Source organism: Diabrotica virgifera, chromosome 4 (assembly GCF_917563875.1).
Source record: "Diabrotica virgifera virgifera chromosome 4, PGI_DIABVI_V3a".
Taxonomy (NCBI): domain Eukaryota; kingdom Metazoa; phylum Arthropoda; class Insecta; order Coleoptera; family Chrysomelidae; genus Diabrotica; species Diabrotica virgifera.
The window spans coordinates 90,171,656-90,191,080 of NC_065446.1; the positions used below are offsets into that span (position 1 = coordinate 90,171,656).

Genomic DNA, 19,425 nt, shown 5'->3' on the forward strand with positions numbered 1-19,425 from the left:
TAATATAATGTTTGATAAGCTGGACTTTCGAAAATGTGCCGAGTATAACGTTCCAATTCATATGGCGCGTTTGTAGATTTTCAAAAAAATGTTCCACTCCATCGAATTATGGGTTATGCCTGAATCTCTACAAAAGGCACGTATATATTCAAGATACACTAATGTATACTCAGTGACATTAGAAGTGTCACACCCAGAAGGAAACATTTCTGGAACTTAGTTTTTTGGCAACATGGTACATTTTCATCAAGAATGAAACGATAACATTGGCAAGAGTTTTCATTGACACGAAATCAAAAAAAAATTAATAATGTGTTTAGCGACCCCCTAGCTGAAAACACTCCTGTATACGTCTAGGCATTGACAAAATGAGATGATGGATATCTGCATGAGGCACTTTGTTCCAAGCAACTTGAATTTCAGGGATTAACTGTGTCAGAGTCTGTGTAGGATGGTGCGAAGTGGACAGTCTCCTCCCCATCATATCCCACACATGTTCGTTAGGATTTAAACCCAGTGAACGGGGTAGCCACGGCAAAAAATTAACGCCAGCTTCTTGGAGAAACTCCATAGTTCAACGAGCAATATGGGAACGTGCGTTATTTTCCTGAAAAAGGGCGTTTCGACGGCCGTCTAGATAAGGCAGTAAAGTGGTTTGTAAGATGTCATCAACATAACGCGCATCTGTCATACTGCCTCGAATAAACAAAAGTGGTGATCCGCTACCATAGGCAATAACCCCCCAAACCATTATTCCAACTGTCCTGTGTAGATTTTTCTCAACATCAAACCCGATATCTCGTCGCTCTCCACGGCGGCGTCTTATCATGTTATGACCATCAGGCATACCTAAACAAAATCATGATTCATCTCTGAATGCTGCATTATGCCATTCTGCGACCCAATGCTGCTGTTCTCTGTACCAATTCCAACGTTAATGACAGTAGTCCGCAGAAGGAAGCACTCGACGTGGGAGGAATGAAAACAGTCCAAAGGCTCGAATGCTACGGTATAGGGTACGTATAGTAACAAGTCTACCTTCTACTCCAAACCATTGGTCAGAGATTTAACGCGTAGTAGCAAAACGGTCTCGCAGAGCCAGGAGTATAAAGCGCCCATCTTGACGCCCTGTAGTACACATCGGTTGACCAGTTGGTCTTCTTCGTGTTCTCTACCTTCGTTTGTCCACATACGACACACTCGCATAACTGTCGTTGCGGTACAATTATCACGACGCGACGACCAATTTTGTGATACGACAAACCCATATCTCTATATGCAATAATTCTACCCCTGTCAAAATCGCTAAAAAAATGGTCGTAATTATGGTGTCTTCAAACTCGAGGTATATTCTTGCACTGAATATAATTAGACAGGAATAATAACTAAAAATTTCTGTACCAACCGGTCTTCATAAATGGGTCTTTTCGCAAAAAAATTTAAAGATAAAACTTTATTTTTACAAAAACTATAAAAGATAAAACATTGATATTGTTATCATAGCATGCTTTAAATATAGTCATTGTGCTGCCAAAAAATAAAGTTCAAGAAATGATTCCTTCTGGGTGTAACACTTCTAATGTCACTGAGTATAATTAAAGGTACAGTATTTCTCATGATCATCTTTCAGTGCGTCACAGTTTTTCGATTTCTTTCTAACGCATTAAATTGTATGTGACAGAAAAAAAGGCACGTCGGTGATTACATTTCGTCGGTGACATACAGACGAAGACTATACAAATCAAAGAAAATACCATTTTATAAATGCAAGAAACGCATTTGATTTGTTTTTATTCCAAATTGAAAATAAAATGTAACAACTGTCAGATTTAACTAAAATGTCATGTTAGAATAAATGTCATAAATGTGTATTATCACGGACTTACCCTTTTTCTTATCATTTGTCACCCACTGAAAAATGATCATGAAAAGGACAATACTTATGAAAATGCCACCATGCAAATAAAGCTGAAAGAAAGCACAAAAAAACGAATCTCATAAAACTAAAGTAAAACAAAAAAAAATGTTAATGACAAATAAGTACATATAACCAAATAAATAGATGTTGAAATTAAATGATGAACACAACTGGCATGGGCCGCTTTCGGTAAATTGACATATATCTTGACAAACACCTCCGTTCCTATAAACGTACACATGCATACTACCGAACGAATCATGCTTGGAATAATACTGAGAGACAAGATCAGAAACACGGACATAAGACGTAGAACGAAGATCACGGATATCGTGAAAGAATTAAAAAAATGAAATGTCACATAGCCAGCATAGGGATTACGAACACTCGATACGAATCGTATTCGCCATGTTTTACCATAAGGCGCTATGGTAAAACATGGCGGATTTGATTCGTATCGAGTGTTTGTAATCCCACCTCAGATTTGATGATAACAGGCGGACACGGAGAATCCTAGAATGACAAACGGAAACGACTGTAAAGGAAATTTCAAAGGAATCAAACAGAAGAGGATGATCAAGCCAATCTGCCATCTTTCACTTTTGGCTAAGAAACGCAAAAGCTGATAAATACTCCATAAAAAGGGAATGCAGTAGACAGAGAGAGATAATTTTAAATAAAAAAGTTTTAATACTAACCGTTTTACCGACTGAACTAGTACCCCCTTCTTGATTTCGCTCTGCTGAATTAGTATTTGCCCGATCTTTCCACTTTCCGAGTCCTCTAGGATAATGTTATTTTTCGTGTGGGTCAGTGCATCAGTTCGAAGAAGAATGTGACCGCTGTCGGTGCCTTTGGCGTTTCGAAGTAGGATGAAGTTGTTCCGGCTGATTTCGTTTCCGGTAGACGTCGTTTGGTTTTCGTTGAGCGCTGTCGTCGTTATGGTACGGATGATCTTGGAGTTGTTGGCGTGATGCATTTGTTTAACGTTTTTGGGAATTGGATTTACATTCGTTGGTACTGCATCGTTGGGATCTGGAACAATTGAAAGAGAATTAATAGAAATTCCCTTCCATTGCTAAAATACATGATTAAAGCAAAGACTTATTTATACAGTGAGCACGTAAAGGTTGGAATAAGTATTTCATATTTTCCGAAACAGGTAGATTTTTATTTTTCAGTTACGATTTTTTGGCATATATCTCATACTTACTAGTGACGTCATCAAATGAGAATAGGGGTCGTGTGCTAGCTCATTTGAAAGGTTATTCAATTCTCTATATAGTAATATACAGTTTAACACAATTATTTATACAGGGTGTCCAAAAAATTTTTTTGATTAAATTAACTGACACAAAAAGAAGAATGTATGTAATTTATTTAATTCAAAATACATTTTACTTATGTCAGAAAAAAGAAAAAGTGTTGGTTTCACAAAATAAACATTGCTTTTTGCTTAAATTAAATGTTCAAGCTACCAAGAGACAGGTGGGTGGAGGACATTGAATTTAAGCGAAAAACTAGGTATTTATTTGTCAAATAAACATTTTTTCCTGTTTTCTGACAGCAGTAAAATATATAATGATGCGCGCGCTAATAACCGGCAGAATAACGCAAAAGATGTACAACATCATGCGTTGTGAAATAAAAAGAGATGAAACTAGTAGAGTTGGAAACTATCGATATTAATGTATAAATTAACATTACATGGCATTGTTTCCCACCTTTAAGCTGGACATTCACGGTCATGCCATCGCGTCAAATGGCGTGATATACAGCCAAATGTTGATCGTCAGAGTTGAATCAAAATTGATTTTTTGTCATAATATGGATTTCCATTCACTTCGTAATCCATCGCGTCACGCCATTGCTTGACGCCAAGCCATCATGTCATCTGCTCGTGAGTGAAGATACACCGCGTCATGCCATCGCGCCACGTTCCCGTCAATGTCCAAACCCACGTTCATCTTTCGATTTTCTAGTACATTCTTTCACGGTTTTTGCTCTAAATTTTAAAGAACCGCTTGGATTGACATGGAATTTGGCATACGCATAGCTTACATGTCAAAGAAAAAAAGAAAAAGAAAAAAATATATATGTCCAAAATTAGTCCGGAAATGGAAAAACTGAATATTTTTAAGTAACTTTTGTTCTATAGAGTTTTTTCGCCAAGTCAACACTTTTCGAGTTATTTGCGAGTGAATATGTTCATTTTTCAACAAAATAACCACATTTTTAGACGGTTTTTCGCAAATCACTCAAAAAGTAAGTAGTTTGTAGAAAAAAAACATTCTTAGCAAAAATATAGCCTGTAAAAAAGTAAAAAAATGGTGTACGCGTTAGCTCTCTAGACCTCGCAGAACTAGAGTTATAGCCAATGAAAAATAGATTGATAATCACCAAATTTCAAATAGAATATTTCGACGTGAAATATCCAAAAAATTAAGCACTTTTTGGGGAAAATCCATTATAACGTTTTTAAAGTGTTTAAAAAAAGCTTTATTTCTGTTTTTATAAAAAGTTTCTAGCATTAAATTTAAGCAAGTTACGCTTAAAATAAAGTTGGTCCCTTTTGTTTTGGCAAAAAAAAATCGGGAAGACCACCCCCTAGTTAGCAACTTAAGAAATTAATCGTTACCGCTCCACAAATTATTTTATTTATGTTGTGTTTATATGATCTGTAAGTTTCATCGATTCAAAGTGCTTATTTTTGAAAAAAATTGGTTTTAAAGTAAAATTTTATTTTGAAAAATATGCTTTTTTTCAAAATAACTTAAAAATTGTTAAAGATACCAAAAATCTCGAAAAACAAAAAAAGTCAGCATTGCTTTTCTGAATATCATGTATTTTTTTTTGTTTTTCTGTAAGATAAAAATTGATTAAGAGTTGGTGTTTCTAAATTTGCATACATTCAACCCCTTTTAACTACAGCCCTCTCAAAAATAAGGACTTTGAACCGATGAAACTTACAGATCATACAAACAATACATACACGAGTCAAGAAACTTGTGAAGTCGTAACGATTAAGTTCATTTGAGATACTAATTAGGGGGTGATTTTCCCGATTTTTTTACCAAAAAAAAAAGAGACTAACTTTATTTTGAGCGTAACTTGTTTACTACCTGTTTACTTTTGATGCTAGAATTTTTTTTATAAAACAAAAATGAAGCTTTTTTTAAACACTTCAAATAAGTTGTGATGAGTTTTCCCCGAAATGTGCTTCATTTTTGATTATTTCACGTTGAAGTATTCCATTTGGAATTTGACGAATATGAACCTATTTTTCATTAGCTATAACTCTGCTTCTACTAGGGATAGAGACGTGATATTAATATATACACCATTTTTTTAATTGTTTACAGGCTATATTAAATTTTTGCTACGAATGCTTTTCCGACAAAACACTTACTATTTGAGTTATTTGCGAAAAACCGTCTAAAAGCGTGGTTATTTTGTTAAAAAGATGAACATGTTCACTGGCAAATAACTCGAAAAGTGAAAAAACTCTATAGAGCAAAAGTTACTTAAAATTAGTCAGTTTATCCATTTCCGGACTTACTTTGGACGAATATTTTTTCACCCCTAAGGGCTGAAAACCACCCCCAGGGCAAAACCACATATCGGCACAATATCACTTTTTTTCTTTGACTTGTTAGCTCTGTGTATGCCAAATTTCATGTCAATCCAAGCGGTTCTTTAAAATTTAGAGGTTTTGCAATATTTTACCGTTAAAGAACGTACTATTCGTTCATTCAACTCTGTGCTGTGCCACATTCGCGGCTGTGCAGAGTAACAATGTGCTCCATTCAGATATCTCTTGTGCCCTTCTCCACCATTGTCTTATATTCATTGTTTTCAGGTCGTCTTCCACGTCATCCCGTCTAATAGTATCGATGATTTTAATAACAGAGTATGTACGATTCCCACTTAAAATACGTGCATTAATTTCGCTACTTACGGAATTCTTCTGATTGATTTCTGTGACAAGATATGTGAAGGCATACACACGTTAGATAGTATAGTTGTCTATTGCTTGTTTTATTCTTTATTCTACCCTTTATTTTGTTAGAATATCTTTTTTGAATCCTTTCCAAACTACGATCGCAAAAACTAGCATCGATTACCAGTGCACTGTTTAAATATCGAATAAAGAACAAGCTTCTTTTTGCTCAATTAAATTCAATGAATATATTGTGTCATCTTCAGGACCTCCCTGCAAACATAACTTTCCCGTCCTCGACAGGAAGAATCTAATAACAATATCCTTTCGGTGAGTTGGCACATAATAACCTTGTAACGGACCCACTACAAAAACCATCGGATCATCAGTATCAGCAAAAATGTAGATAGAACAGGAGGATAGCCATCGAACAAGCTTGCATAACAATTTTCATTAGTTTTTATATTACAAAACAGGGACGGATTTAGGTTTTAAGGAAGGCGACAAATGAATACGGAGATAATTTTTGTAGGAAATACACAATTCATTTTGTATTAAATAAAAATATGTGTAATAAATAATTGCTTTAAAAATGTGCGATAATAGGTTTCATGGCATCTCGTAGCGCGACAGTTCGTAACCTCACAACTGGTAACGGACAATTCATAATACTGTCAATTTGTAACGGCGACAGGTCGTAACAATAAATTTTTTTAACAATTTTATAACATTAAGAACGAACATTTCACTACCAAAAATTTTAACAATAATTATTGTTCATTTTAAATGTTTGTATGTAATACAATTTTTAAAATAGTTATTTTCCTAACTATTGCGGAAAGTGGTACTTTCACGAACGAAACTGCGGTTGACCCGAACGACGCGATAGCGGAGTTCGGGCAAGCAGTCGAGTGCGGGGAAGACACTTTCCGCATGAGTTAGGAACAATATTTTTTCTAGGGCCGTACGTTAGGAAAAAAGCCACAACAGATAGAGTTATATCAATTTTTATTTAGAAGTGAAAATACACAAATTAATTCTTTGACAAGGTTGTCAAAACCAAACTTTCAATATAATGGGTTACCACGACGACGATATTGGTTTCCATGACGACGATTCAAAACCATTGTAATTGTCTACTGATCTGACTTTTAAATATTATGTCAAAATAATTTTATTTCATCGAATTATCGCGCTAATTTCATTTAAACATGAACAAAATAAGATAAATTTGAAATAAATTAGTAAAAAATATCTAAATATTAGTTTATTGCATGTATTATAAATTATAATGCTATATTACAAACTAATTTACTTTCCCGCACGCCGTGCGGGAAAATTGACTTTCACGCAAGCCGTGCGGGAAAGTGCAACTTTCGGAAACGAAATGTGTGCGTGAAAGTGGCTCTTTTAGCACGGCCGTAGAAAAAATATTTTTTTTCAATCCAGTTTCTTGCTTTTGGATTTATATTTCTCATAAACTAATCACTTCAAGCATCATGTGTTATACATTTTTGAAGTCGGTACAAAGAGGAGAATCCAAATATACAATAAAAAAGGTAAAAATACGGGGGTGATAGGGTGCCTATCCCGGCAAGCTTAAATATGGCATAATGTCGCCGTCTTCATGTATTATTTGACGTGTTTTTTAGTTTTTTTCTAAAAATCAGTGGTTCAAAAGTTCTTTAAGGTGGATAGTTTTATCTGAAAAGCACTGTTGTATATTATTAAGTATAACCCTTTGTTCAGAAGTTCATCACAGAGAATAAACCGAATATTAACTGACTTTCTAGCAATACCGAAAAGACTGCTATTTAAGACTGCGCTGGAAATATAGAAAATTTAGCATTTAACGCAATACTCCTACCGAAGAGAAAGAAATGGAGATGATAATTATGGCAGATATAAATGCGAAAGAAAGTAGAGAAGATATTTTTGTATGAATAGAATTGGTGGTAAAAGCCTGCATAAATAGAGTAATGACAATGAAAACAAAACTAATAGAATTTTCACTGGAGCATAACCTTAAGATAGCCATTACACAATTTGATTATAAAGATGTATATAAAATAACCTGGATCTCATCTGATGGGAAAACGAGAAACCAAATAGACTATGGTTCTCAATTAAAGAAAATAATCCATGACTGATTGTAGAAGCTCCCTAGAAGCAGATGCCGGCAGTAACCATATATTGGCACTAATCAAACTTAAGCAAGAAATTCCAAAACAACCAAGAAAAGTAAAACAATGGAAAAATACTAAGTAAAACTGCTCCAAGATAAAGAGGTAGCAAAAGAACAGAGGAAGAAATAAACAAGAGATTGGGAAATATCACGATGGGGAACTTAAAGGGGAAATGGGAACTAACACAAACCAGTGGCGTAGCTCACAAGCCCGCAGGGCCCACAAGGCGGGAGGGCGACGTTAGGAGGGGTCCCTTTAAGCCTTCAAGCTTAATACTTCTACTTTCTTTAAATTGGTGACCAAAACATATTTTCCTAATAAGAATCAAAATAGGGAATTTGGAAGAAAGTAATGAAGCAAGTAATTGACGTAACTTTACCTCTTTCCGGGTGCAATTTAGCGTTTCGTGGACATGTTGGTAGTTTAGATGAAAGTGAATCCCAAAAATGTAATTTCTTGTCGGTGGTTCTTTTACTAGCTAAATATGATCCTGTTTTAGCTTAGTTAATGGATAAAAACAATAAGTTAAACAAATTACTTAAGCCCCCAAATACAAAACGTAGTTATAAATTTGCTGACTCAAGAAACTGAAAACAAATTGATTAATTTAATTTAAAAAAATTGTTTTTATTCAATAATTCTTGATACCACTCAAGATATTTCAAAACACGATCAGCTTAGTTTTATTTTCCGTTATGTAAAAATAACTTGCGATGAAAATAATTTACCTTCCCAAGCAGAAGTTGTTGAAAGTTTTTTGTGATATATTCGCTTATTAGACCAAAAAGTGCAGAAGGTCCTGTAAATGAAATTTTAAAATTTATACAATCAAAGCACCTTTCCGTACCCAACTGCAGAGGAAAGGGGTATGATGGGGCAAGCGTTATGAGTGACATTGAAAAAAACAGCTTTCTATGTTCATGTGCATTCCATAATCTGAACCTAGTGTTGAATGACGCAGTTGCTGATGTACAGAAGTTGTTTTTTACGACATCATTAAGAGATTATATATTTTTTTAGTGCAAGTATTAAAAGATGGGATGTACTATGTATCTACTATTATCAATTTGAATTCATCGCGTTTGCCAACACTTAAAAAGGTTATGTGAAACCCGGTGGCCATCCAGACATGATGCTGTTATGGCTTTGCGTCGAGCTTTCCGACAAGTTATAATATCTTTAACAAAAATTTAATTGCTATCAAAAAACTATGAAAAATTAGAAGCTAATGCAATTAGAGCATATGAATAATTTTGAATTTGCCGTTGACAATACTATTCAATCTAAAATACTTTCTTTATTCAACTAACATTTTAACTTTTGCAATTTGAAACAGCAGAGATAACGGTTTTTCAACTTTTTGAAAAAACCCGTGATAATCTTCGAGACACATGAGAAATTCGTTATCCGAAATTTTATCAGAAGCAGCAGGAATAGCAGAATAGTGGGGATTATACCGGAATTTAAAAATAAACGAAAAAGCGTAAAAAGAATTTACGATGAGAACGAAAATATAACTTGTAGCAAAAAAAAATTTTGAAAGTGAATTTTTTCAATATAAATTTAGATCTAATATTGCAACAACTTACTAATAGGTTTAGGTTTGTCAGATTAAGAGACATGAAGGTATAATAGGTTTTCATGTCTATTCCCAAAAAATTTATTAACACTAACCGATGAACACATTACAACATTTTCAGACAAGATCGTACACCTGAATCTAGCAAATTTGTAACAGGAGGAGGAGTTTTAATAGCCACTAAGAAGAAATTTTCCGTAAAAATTATTCCGTCAGATTCCTCCATTGAGCAACTTTTTGTTCACTTGTGTGGTAAGATTATCTTGGGAGCATTGTATATTCCACCAAAGTCTACACCTAACAAGTACCAAGTGCACTTCGATCAGCTTATTAGTATAGGTGAACAATATTCAAATTCTAAATTATACCTCTTTGGTGACTACAACCTGCCATCAGCTGATTGGGAACTTGAAGACTTTTGCTCATCGGCAACTGCTAAACCTAATACATCGTTTGCAGAAACGGAGGCGATTGGTGTTATCTCAAATATGTGTGCTCTTCATAATCTATTCCAATCAAATAACATTGTCAATTCTAGAGGCGCTATTCTAGACCTTGTTCTCTCATCAGAAGAGCTTGTGATAACCTCGGCAGTTGATATATTGATTCCTCCAGACTTATATCATCCTCCACTTGAAACTATCTTACAGCTACACTTTGATCAAAACACTACTGCAGGTGATGGTGAATACTACTATGATTTTCATAAAGCTAATCTTCCTTGCATTTATCAATACTTAGAAGCAATTGATTGGGACAGTCTTATAAGTGATAAAGAACTTTCCGAGATGATAGGTACTTTCTATGATATTCTTTACTGTGTGCTTAATATGTATGTTCCATTGAAAAAAGTTTGTACAAAGAAATTTCCTGGTTGGTATTCTAGTGAACTTACACAATTAATACGTGACAAAAAGACTGCCCATTTAATTCACAAGAGTAACAGGTCTCCTGAGAATTATGCAAGTTTTAGTCAACTTAGAGCTCAGTGCAAAATTTTATCAAAAAATTGTTATGCTAATTATATACATTCAACTGAGATTTCGATCCAAGCTAATCCAAAAAATTTTTGGAAATTTGTAAACAGTAAGAAAGAAAATAATAGTATGGCTGTCTCAATGTCACTCAACAATACACTAGCCTCTAATGGCAACGATATTGCAAATTTATTTGCTAGCCATTTCTCTTCAGTTTTTAGTAATAAAACTCTTAAGCATAATGACAATTTAATACAGTCTAAGGTCTGTGTATCTTCCTATAATACCAATTTCAAAAATATACGAAAAACTTTCAACTCTTAATGTCAATAAGGGACCTGGGCCAGATGGTATTTCTCCCATTTTTCTTAAACGATTCTCTTTTATTGTGTCTCGGCCGCTTTATCATATTTTTAATAAATCTCTTCAGTTGGGGGAATTTCCTGACTTTTGGAAACTATCCTATGTCACTCCAATTTACAAAGCAGGTAATAAAGCTGACATAACGAATTATCGTCCTATTTCTATTCTCGGCACAATTCCCAAGGTATTTGAGAGTATTGTTACTGATTACCTTAATTATGACTGCTCTTGGATACTAAATTCTCAACAGTTCGGATTTTCTTGTGGTAAATCAGCAGAACTTAGTTTGTTGCTTTATGTTGATACCTTGTCTGAAGCTTTGGAGAGGGGGTTGCAGATTGATTCAGTGTATACTGACTTCTCCAAGGCTTTTGATAGGGTGAACCATGATCTTTTGTTACATAAGCTCAAATTATATGGCATAGTAGGTTCTGTGTTGAAGTGGTTGGGCAGTTACCTAACAAATAGAACACAGCAGGTTAGGGTTAATCATCATTACTCCAACACTTTTCTAGTAACCTCTGGTGTACCTCAGGGTTCTCATTTGGATCCACTTTTGTTTAACCTGTATATTAACGACATCGTCACCTGCTTCTCTAACACTTTTGCTCTCTTATTCGCTGATGATCTTAAATGTTATCAAATCATTAATTATCAAGATGATGCAATATCATTGCAATCAGATTTAGATAATTTAGCCAACTGGTGTCTGGATAATGGGATGGATTTGAATGTCAACAAGTGTCACATTATCAGGTTTTGTCGGAATCATCATTTATCAGTATTTAATTAGACCATAAATAATCAATTATTGGATACGGTAGACTCAATTAAAGATTTAGGTGTTGTTCTTGATTCCTCTCTGAGCTTTAACCATCACATCAACAATATTACTCAAAGATCCATGAAAATGCTTGGCTTTGTTAAAAGGACAACTCGTGATTTCACGAACGTGTTCGCTATTAAAATGCTCTATTGTTCTTTAGTCAGGACGCACCTTGACTACTGTTCTGCAGTTTGGTCACCACATTATTTACACCTCAAGAACAAACTTGATAGTGTTCAACATAATTTTCTTAGATATATTGGGTTCAAAAAACACATCAATTATAATTATACAGATATGGAACGATTTTTGAATATCTTTTCTCTGGATGTCCGTAGGAAGCGTAAAGATCTTACAGTATTGTTTAATATTATCAATGGCATATATTACTGCCCTGAACTCCTTGCTAAAATATTGTTGTTTGTTCCACCACGATCAACAAGACAAATTCAAACCTTTCATATTTCTTTTCATAGATATAATTACTCATATTTTACTTTTGTTCCTAGAACACTAAGACTTGCTAACTCCCTAGGTGACCTTTTACTTTTTGGTAACTCTGTTGATGTTTTTAAGAACCATTTAACCAAATTAAATATTTAGCAATGTCATAACCTTGTTATTTGTTAGTAATTAATGTTTTGTAATTATTTTACTTTGTCATGTCTTTTTAAATGTTTTGTACTCTCTCATTTTATTCTTATATATTCAACACTGTAATTATCAATATCTTATTAATGTATTACCGAATTGGGCTTGCCCGTATAAATAAATAAATAAATAACACTTATTAAAGAAATGCCTTCTTCTTCTTCTTATTGTGCCACTCCTATCGGAGATTTGAAATCATCAAGGCTACCCTGACCTTGTTTACAACTGACCTAAAAAGTTCATTAGTGGTGCAGCCAAACCACTCTCTCAAATTCCGCAACCATAACATTCTTCTACGGCCTGGATTCCGTTTTCCTTCTATTTTTCCTTGCATTATATTTTGAAGTAATGCGTATTTATGATCTCTCATCAGGTGACCCAAATATTCGAGTTTTCTTCGTTTTATCGTTAACAAAATTTATGGGTCTCTTCCTATCCTTCGTATTACTTCAAGACTTGTGATTCTTTCAACCCAACTTATCTTCAGCATTCGACGGTAGCACCACATCTCGAAACTTTCATTTTTTTTATGTTGTTCTGTTTGAGAGTCCAGGCCTCTACACCGTATAATAGCGTGTTAAATACGTAGCCTCTTAGCATTCTTAATCGTAGAGGGATGCTTATATCTCTGTTGCAGAAGAATTTTCTCATCTTTATGAAGGTGGCCCTGGCAATTCCAATACGTCTTTTTATTTCATTGTTTTGGTCTCCAGTTTCTTTTATTACAGTTCCCAAGTATTTGTAACTTGATACTTTTTCAATTTGTATGCCGTTTATACTAGTTGTGTCATAATTTTACTGAAGACCATATACTTCGTTTTTTGATATTAATGTTTATGCCATAATTGTTGCAAGCAATATTTATGTTTGTAAGTAATCGTTATAATTCTTCTACTGTTCTTGCAACTAGTACAGTGTCGTCAGCGTATCGAATATTATTTACAACCTCTCCATTGATTACGATTCCTTCATTTGCTTGCAAAAGGGCTTCCTGGCAGATGCTTTCACTATATACATTAAATAGCAGTGGTGACAAAATGCATCCCTGTCGTACTACTCTACGTATTTCTATTGCTTTTGATATCTCATTTTCTATTTTGATGTTAGCTTTCTGATTCCAATATAAGTTGAGAATTATTCGCAGATCTTTATTATCTATGTCTTTCAAGAATATCTCTAAGCTTATCGTGGCGTACTATGCCAAACGTTGGAGGGTAAACTAGCTCGCGTCCGTAGAAGAATTCTGCACGTGCCCTCTGGTTAACACTAAATGAGCTAGAACGAACAGGCGGCCAAACTATCTAACGATCTCCTGGCCAATACACAACTGCAAACATGAACGCCCAACCAAGAAATGGTTCTTATGAGAACCAAGCGACTAGAACTCTGGGACCCATTGTCCGGATTTGTCAGATAAATATTGAAGGCATTAGTCGATCCAAAAGCGAAATGCTGTCAAACATACTACTTTCTAACGACATCGACCTGGTAGTCATACAGGAAACCCATGCTGCGAACGAACAACAACTCGCAAGTAGAGGCAAAATTCCAGGCTATGATCTTCTGGGAGCAACCTATCACCATGCTTATGGTACCGCCAACTACGTAAAAAACTCCGTAGAAAACGCTCACCTCATATCTTCCACCATGCAAGATAATATACATTTGACCGTTACCAAAATAGGTGAAATGGAAGTGACAAATGTTTATAAACCCCCAAGTATTACATGGCCAAGCCACGTCATAGACATAAGGCCCCATCCCGCCATCTATTTAGGTGATTTTAACAGCCATCATCAAGAATGGAAATACAGAAATAACGATGAAAACGGGGAGACACTGCTAGACTGGGCAGAGAATAACCACCTGCATCACGTCTTCGATGCCAAAGACCGGGGCACTTTTAAATCGGCGGCATGGAAACAAGAGTACAATCCAGATTTATGTTTTGTGAACAAAAACCAGAAAAGCTACCCTTTACCAACCAAGAGAAGAGTACTTCATGACTTCCCGCATAGTCGGCACAGGCCGATCATTATTGAGATTGGTATCCAAATCCCACTAGTCACAACCATTCCACGACCACGCTGGAACTTTAACAAAGGTAACTGGCCCGCCTTTACCAACGAACTCGATAAAATCCTACGATGGATTCCACCAACATACAAAAATTATGAAAGGTTTAGAGGGGCAATAATTGCTACAGCAAAGAAACACATTCCCAGGGGCCATCGTAAGCAATACATACCAGGATGGAGTGAGGAAAGCCAAAACCTCTACCAAGAATATCTTGAAACCAGTGAAAGTGACATTGCGGACGAACTTCTCCTGAGCCTTGATGTAGCAAGAAGGAAGAAATGGACAAATGAAGTCGAATCGTTAGATTTCAAAAAGTCTAGCCGTAAAGCGTGGTCGCTCCTAAGAAAACTCGGAAGTGACAAACTGGCAACACGACAAATCCACGACTTCAACCCTAATAAAATTGCATCACATATAGTTGCCACCTCCAGAGGAGCATGTGATAAAAAGTTTACCACTACTATAAAAAGGGAGCTTAAACATCTAAAAGCTGCCTGTCCATCAGATACAGAGTACTCCGCACCGTTCACTCCAGAAGAAGTCTCAAACGCCATCAAAGACATTAAACCTAACAAAGCCCCTGGTACAGATGGTATACCTCCCGAATTCCTGATCCATTGTGGGAAATTTGCAAAAACCTGGTTGTCTAAATTCTATACAGATATACTCAAAACAGGTAACCTACCAAACATCTTTAAACAAACAAAAATCATAGCCATTCTAAAACCTGGAAAACCAACAGACAACCCAGCGAGTTGCCGCCCCATCGCTTTACTCAGTTCAGCTTACAAGCTCCTCGAAAGACTGGTCCTGAACAGAATCGGCCCAAAGCTACTTCAAAAAATACCAATTGAACAAGCAGGATTCAGGCCTCAACGAAGCACCACTGACCAAGTGCTCTCTATAACTACCTACATAGAGGCAGGTAACCAAAGAAAACTGAAGACGTCTGTGGCATTCATCGATTTATCGGATGCATATGACACGCTTTGGAAAGATGGCCTCATCTATAAGCTCCTGAAAATAATCCCCTGCAAAGCAACCGCCCGACTCATAAATACTATGCTGAGCAGTAGAAACTTTCGTGTAACCATGGGAACTACAGTGAGCAAACAGAGAACGCTTAACAACGGCCTCCCCCAGGGCTCCGTACTTGCACCGCTGCTATTTAGTATGTATATAGCTGATATGCCCCCTACCAGATCTAAAAAATTTGGATATGCAGAAGACTGGGCACTTGCAACTCAAAACTCCTTAATACAAAACTCCGAGGCAATCCTGACGGAAGATCTGGAACGCCTGGTTAAGTACTTTAAACAATGGAGACTTAAACCTAATCCCAAAAAAACCGAGGTTAGCTGTTTTCACCTGAACAACAATATGGCCCACACAAAACTTAAAGTGTACATTGATAACCAACTGCTCACGCACAACTATAATCCCAAGTACCTCGGCGTCACCCTGGACAGAACACTCTCCTTTAAGAAACATCTTGAGAACACCGCAGCAAAGCTGAGAACCCGTAACAACATCATACAGAAGCTTTGCGGGACTACATGGGGCTCAACAGCAAGTACACTTCGGTGTTCAGCCCTTGGACTCGTATACTCCGCAGCTGAATACTGATCCCCTGTTTGGCTGAACAGCGTCCACACAAAAATTATAGATACTCAGCTCAATGTCGCCATGCGTCTCATATCTGGAACGATCAAGTCTACACCTGTGGAGTGGCTTCCACTACTGAGCCACATACCTCCACCTAACCTTCGTCGTCAGCATGCTCTGCTTAGAGAATTCCAAAAGCTGCTTAACAACCCGCAGTTACCTATACACACATATGTCGCCGACGCTAACTCACATCGATTGCGCTCCAGAAACTCCACCAGGTTTTGACCTCCCCCGAAAATCATGGTCAACTCTTAACAGGATAAGAACGGGTCATGGAGTCTGCGCAGATTCCCTTTATAAATGGAAAATGAGAACCTCTGCTGAGTGCGACTGCGGCGCCGAGAAACAGACCATCCAGCATATGATTGCCGAATGCCCTCGGAGAAAGTATGATGGAGATCCTCTGGACTTCGCTTCTGCAACACCAGCGTCGATTGAATATATAAATACATTAGATGTTAGACTATAACATATGTGTGATAATGTTGTGTATCAAATTGCCATACGCTAAATAAAATAAAAATGTCAAACGTTTTTTCAAAATCGATAAAACATGCAAGTACTTCTTGATTAACGTCTAGGCATCTTTGTGTAAGAACATTCAAACCGAAGAGAGCTTCTCGAGTACCTAGTCATTTTCTGAACCCCATCTGTGTATTACTAATATCTGACTACAACTTTTGATAAACTCGCTTGTGGATGATTTTTAGAAATATCTTTAGTAGATGGCCCATTAAAGATATTGTTCGATTAAGGAGCATAAAAAGAAAGGCCAAATATTACCATTTACTCATATTTTAGTAAATGTTCATAATGTCCACGAAAATTGTCGCAGGGGGCCTCCCAATCTTCAGCTACGCCACTGACACAAACAGCCATTATACAAGCGGCAGACCTTAGCATTGGAAAAGCAGAAAAATAAAAAAAGGACACTCGTTTGATGCGGAGTGCAAAAGAATGCTAGCGTAGAGAAACAAAGCAAAAATAAAAAATATAAGAAGCAATAAAGGAAAAAGTGAAGAGCATTATAAAACCAAAAGGATAGAAGCTAAACGGTTATGCAGGTAGAATAAAATTACTTAAAAAACAACTACAAACAATAAAAGAAGCTTGTCCAAAATGATGCTTGAAATTTTTATAAAGGAGCATAAAATAAAATAAAGATATTTACGTATCCCACTAAGTTTATTTAGAATCTTCTTCTTCTCTTCTTCTTTTTATGTAGACATGACTCTGTCTGTTTTTCAATGTGCCTCCAGTAAGTTGTCATTCCATCTTTTTCGTGGTCTTCCCACATATCGTCTTTCTATTGGGGAACCGTCTCTCGCCGACCTTACTACTCTATTTGTTGTCATTCGGCTTATGTGGCCATTCCATTCTACTTTTCTGTTTTTTACCCAGTTATTAATGTTGTCCACCTTGCATCTCCGTCGTATATCTGCACTTCTAGCCCTATCCCACAGTGTCTTGCCATCGATTTTTCGCAGTGTTTTCATCTCTGCTGTTTCTAGCATTCTTTTTATCCTTTCTGTATCAGGTCGTGTTTCTGCCGAGTATGTCATTATTGGTCTGATGACTGTTTTGTAAATTCTGCCTTTCACTTCTTTTTCGATATTTTTATTTCTCCATATTGCTTCATTCAGGCAACCTGCGGCTCTGTTTGCTTTATTCACCTGATCTTCCACTTCTGTTTCGAGTTTTCCGTAGCTAGATAGTGTGATGCCTAGATATTTAAACTCCATGTCTCGTTCTATTATTTGACCCTCCAGCTCTAATTTACACCTTATTAGATCTGCTGTTATAACCATGCATTTTGTCTTTTTTGGGGAAATTAACATTTTAAATTTTCTAGCGGTTATATTAAATTCGTGCAGCATACGTTGAAAATCATCTTCACTTCGGGAGATTAAAATTGCGTCGCCTGCATAGCGGATTATTTTAAGTTGTTTTCTCCCATTTGGTATCCTTTTTTTGTTCCTACTTTTTTTATTATTTCGTCCATGATCAGGTTGAACAATAGAATGTCTCCTTGACTTTCTAGGGAAATTATACGAAAATCTTGTCAAAAATCGCCTAGAAGACGAACTGAGTGAAAGAGAAATCATCTCCAACAGACAGTACGGATTCAGAAAAGCTAAGTCTGCAATAGATGCGGTAAAACATCTAACTGACGCTGTAAAAAACACGAGGAAAAGATGGGCCGTACTAGTTATGTTTGATGTGAAAAATGCCTTTAACTTTGCCAACTGGGCACACATCATAACTAAACTGGAATCAGCACTAGTATCAGGATACCTTATCAATATCATTAAAAGGTACCTTACAAATAGATACGTCACAGTGGCAAAAAATACAGACCAAAAGCTGACAGCCGGTGTACCGCAAGGTTCCGTATTAGGTCCAACACTCTGGAACATATTATATAACGGGGTGTTAGAAATTGACTATGTCAGAGATACTCTAGCTATTGCCTACGCAGATGATTTGGCGATATTAGTGATGACTGACATGAACCGGGAAATCGAAGACAAAGTAAACAGGTGCTGCAGAATGGTCAATAGCTGGATGGCTACAAATGATCTGGAACTAGCCGGAAACAAAACGGAAGTGGTCATATTGAAAGGACCTCGACAAAGACCTGAGTTGAGTTTTCAGATTGGTACTACAACAATAAGACCTACAAACTGTACAAAATACCTACGCATATACATCGACACAGGTCTAAGGTTCACGAAACACCTGACAAATGTAGTCCAGAGGGCAGAAGCAAGAACGGCAGCCCTACAAAGGATCATGCCGAATATAGGAGGCCCAAGTAGCCAAAAACGAAGAATGTACTTGCAAGTAGTACAATCGACCCTCCTATATGGAACCCCTATCTGGGGAGATGTACTAAGATATCAAAAATACCGAGATATAATAACTAGGGCTCAGCGAAAGCCTCTACTAAAAGTGACAAGCGCGTACCGGACTACTTTAACGATAGCCCTACAAGTGATAGCGGGTACGCTTCCCATTCACCTCCTGGCGAAGGAACGGCGTATTCTCTACCACTCTCGGGATGGTCATCTACCACAGATGAAAGCTGCCACCAGAGAGCAATTACTAATAGAATGGCAAACAGAATGGGAGGCACAGACTGATAAGGCACAGTGGACCAAAAAACTAATACCCAACGTGATAGAGTGGTATAAATGTAAGTTCAAACGAGTAAATTTATATTTCACGCAGTTCCTGA

General features: G+C 36.5%; 1 protein-coding gene across 4 annotated transcripts in view; it reads right to left on the reverse strand.

Moving 5' to 3' along the window:
* Positions 1 to 19,425, reverse strand: part of LOC114337611 (uncharacterized) — a 1,328,959-nt gene that overhangs the window by 185,932 nt on the left and 1,123,602 nt on the right. For 2 of the 4 annotated variants that reach the window (XR_007697478.1, XM_050648254.1), the window contains exon 1: positions 2,617 to 2,825. Coding sequence is in view for 2 of the 4 variants with exons in the window: in XM_050648259.1 (XP_050504216.1) it covers positions 2,617 to 2,953 (337 nt within the window). In the remaining 2 variants the exon portion in view is untranslated. Of the gene's footprint in view, positions 1 to 2,616; positions 2,954 to 19,425 lie in introns of those variants that run through there. The other 2 variants (XM_050648259.1, XM_050648258.1) reach the window with 1 other exon arrangement.